This window comes from Moschus berezovskii, chromosome 4 (assembly GCF_049115385.1).
Source record: "Moschus berezovskii isolate FMDL1 chromosome 4, NW_MosBer_1.0, whole genome shotgun sequence".
Lineage (NCBI taxonomy): Eukaryota > Metazoa > Chordata > Mammalia > Artiodactyla > Moschidae > Moschus > Moschus berezovskii.
Window position 1 is genome coordinate 116,623,840 of NC_142463.1, and position 3,416 is coordinate 116,627,255.

At 50.4% G+C, this 3,416-nt stretch overlaps 1 protein-coding gene across 1 annotated transcript; it reads right to left on the reverse strand.

Annotated features, from left to right (window-relative positions):
• APOA2 (apolipoprotein A2) lies at positions 1–1,220 on the reverse strand. The gene is made up of 4 exons (XM_055401401.2): positions 1,196–1,220; positions 964–1,039; positions 559–691; positions 1–183 (listed from the first exon to the last, which is right to left on the reverse strand). Exons 2-4 carry the CDS (start codon positions 1,013–1,015, stop codon positions 66–68), a joined length of 303 nt encoding a protein of 100 aa, XP_055257376.1. The 5' UTR covers positions 1,016–1,039; positions 1,196–1,220; the 3' UTR covers positions 1–65.
• Between the last annotated feature and the right edge of the window lie 2,196 nt (positions 1,221–3,416).

The following is a 3,416-nucleotide window of genomic DNA, read 5'->3' on the forward strand; positions in this document are numbered from 1 at the left end:
TTCAGGCCTGGCCAGTGGGTGTTCCAGGGAAGAAACTAGGGATGAGAGACCAGTGCCTGGACACCTCATTGGGCGGCAGGCTGTTTTTTGGGGTCTATAAAACTGCTCAAGAAGTTAAGCAGGTCTGTTCCAGCCTTCTTGAACAGGGGTGTCAGTTCCTCCTGTGTCTTCTCAAAGTAGGCCCTGGAAACGTGAGGGATTGGAAGTGAGGGTGAGGGACGGGTACTGGCCTTCTTGTGGTGGGAGGTGAGACCCAAGGCCCCAAACCCTAGTGCCTGGTCTATCCTGGCATGGTGAAGCTCCTAGGAGGGGAAGCAAGCTCTCAACTGGGCAGAGGAACAGACCATAGAGACAGAAATTCGTAGCCCAGTTCCTGCTGCCCCTGCCTGTCTAAGAGGTCTGAGGGATCTGTAGGGTGATGATGGCATTTCCTCTACAATTTAAACCTCATCCTCCCTAGCCCCCCACCCCTGAGCTCAGTGCTCTGTGGGATCTCCCAACTTCCCCTCTTGCTCTCCACAGCCCCCTGGTCCCTGAACGCCCTTTGCTGAGACTTACTTGGCTTGGGTTTGAAGCTCTGAGCCCTTGGCCTTGTCCACGAGGTCCTTGCCATAGTCGGCCACAGTCTGGAAGTACTGAGAGACCAGGCTCTGCAGATTCGGCTCCTCGGCCTGTCTCCGAACCAGAGCCCCTGTACATGCATAGAGACACACACACACTCACAGTTGAGTCCGCAACAATGAGTCCCACATCTCTGCCAGTATTCAGCCTCAGCTCTCAGCCCTATCCCTGAACAAGTATCCAACTCCAGGTCTTTGGATGGGTTTTCCGGGCTTTAGAGAGGGGATGATTTTCCTCTTAAGCTCTCTGGTTGCCAGACCTGGGCATAGGCGCACAGACAGAGGGGCGGCCAGGACCTAAGCACCTTCTCCTCCTTGGGACCCCTCTTCAGATCACACCCACCTTCAAGGCTACAGATGGTCAGAAGCAGCACAGTCAATGCAAGCAGCTTCATGGTGCTAATGGCAGGGAAAGTGGCCTGCGAACAGTTGGGGCAGGGGAGGTCACTGAAGCTGCACGGGCTTCAGCCCTTCCCCAGCAACCCCCTCCCTACGCGTCCACTTCAGCCCGGTTCCCTGCTTTTCTACACTTAAAACTTTGAATGCCGCCCTCGCCTCTTACTCCTTTACCGTACCTAGTCAGCGATGCTGTCCTTGCCGTCTGCGTCTGGCCTAGCTGGGGAGGCAGGGGCTATATATCTCTAGGCTTGCCCACTCCACCCCGTCAGGTGATAAGGACTTTGGAGAAGTCCAGTGGGGCAGGGACTATGTTGGAGTAAACAAGTTAGCAAAGAGGGGGAGGAGAGGCCAGCATATAGGAGACGCCTGGTGATGGGGTCAGAGGCAGGGCCTTGATGGATGCCAAGGGGATACATTTCAGTCCTATTCAAGAACCATTCCTTTGGGGCCTGGGACCAGTAGTCCTTGGATCTGAATCCTTCAGTAAGCAGGATTTCTAGGGTTTTCTTCTCTTTTTTCCTGGAAAACTTTGATGTATCAGATCTAATGACCTCAGCCCTTGGTATCTTTGTACCATCATGGGTAAATTTCATCTCCCAACCCTACCCCATTCACTGAAACTTGGCAGAAAGGTATTGGGGGACAGAAAAAAGGCGATAAAATCAGGGATGGGGGGAGGGGAATGCAGGTTAGGAGAATAAGGATTAGGGCCAGAGGCCAGGTGTGATCGACTCTGAACTTTTTTGAGTTAATATGTAATGAATGAGATGGGGGAGAAAACACTAGAACCAGAATGACCTTCCTGAGTGCAGATCAGCAAGCACAGCCCACCCCCAATAAAACAAATGCAGAAAGCAGCTGCTGCCCACCCCACACCCCTCCCCCACCCCCCCACACCCCCATCATTGGAGTGCTCTCGCAGGATAAAGGTTGAAGGTCTCTGGGCATTTGATCCTCTTATCAGTTCCAGGCAGTGGTCAGCCAATACGAGTCAGCAGGGGCCATAACATCCCTTCGACCAAGGTCCTGGCCCTTGTCCCTGTCCTGATTGTGAGGGAGGACAGAGATGCATTCTCCAGGCCCAAGGCCTTTGGGTGAAATCAGCTAAATATCACAAGTATTTGTATCTTTCATCCTTTGACCTCTTCCTGAGCAATGGCAGTGGTGATGTGAGAGCTAGTAGGGAAGGCGACCAGAGCCTAAGAAATCTTATTCTATTGTCAACTATTCCCCTGTGGAGCACTTAGTGCTTGAAAGGGCGCTCTGTTGATTTGTCCCTGGCTTTGCAGTGGAACGCATTTGAGGGCAGGAGTCTATATTTCTTGATTTTATTTGCCAACTCTGGCTAGGGAACCTTTTCACTTTCTTTCCTAAGAAACCAAGGAAGGAAGGATCAACTTCAGAGGTCAGATGTTTCAGAGACTATATCTGCTGGAACTCAGGTTGCAACCCCTGCTCCTCTACCCCAAACTCTCACACCCGTTCCCTTTCTACAGAGAGGACAAGAGGGTGGACTTTAAAAGGTTTGGCCCTCCAGGAGGGAGGGTGGGTCCCTTTTCCTACAGAGAGCTCTACCTATGAGTGGAACTCATTTGAAAGTACTGTCTACTGTGAAGGACTGCAAAGAGGAGTCCCCAGGGGTTCGTTTGGGTCTGGGTGGGGGCGGGGCCCTTAGGAGAGAGATGAATCAGTGTTCGAAAGAAGTATTCAGTCTTCCCTGGGCCACATTTCACAGGCTATATGTCTCCAGGTTACACAGTGGAGGGAACTTCAGTGACTCAGGCCCCAAGATGCTCCCTCTAGTGTCTTGTTCGCTAAAAGGTTTTTCCCGACCATGGAGAGGCAGGGCAATCTAACTCCATCTATTTGAGTAGATCTGAACTGAACTGAACTGGACTAGATCTGATAGATAGAGTGCCTGATGAACTCTGGACGGAGGTTCGTGACATTGTACAGGAGACAGGGACCAAGACCATCCCCATGGAAAAGAAATGCAAAAAAGCAAAATGGCTGTCTGAGGAGGCCTTACAAATAGCTGGGAAAAGAAGAGAAGCGAAAAGCAAAGGAGAAAAGGAAAGATATAAGTATCTGAATGCAGAGTTCCAAAGAATAGCAAGGAGAGATAAGAAAGCCTTCCTCAGTGATCAACGCAAAGAAATAGAGGAAAACAACAGAATAGGAAAAACAGATCTCTTCAAGAAAATTAGAGATTCCAAGGGAACATTTCATGCAAAGATGGGCTTGATAAAGGACAGAAATGGTATGGACCTAACAGAAGCAGAAGATATTAAGAAGAGGTGGCAAGAATACACAGAAGAACTGTACAAAAAAGATCTTCATGACCAAGATAGTCACGATAACGTGATCACTGACCTAGAGCCAGACATCTTGGAATGT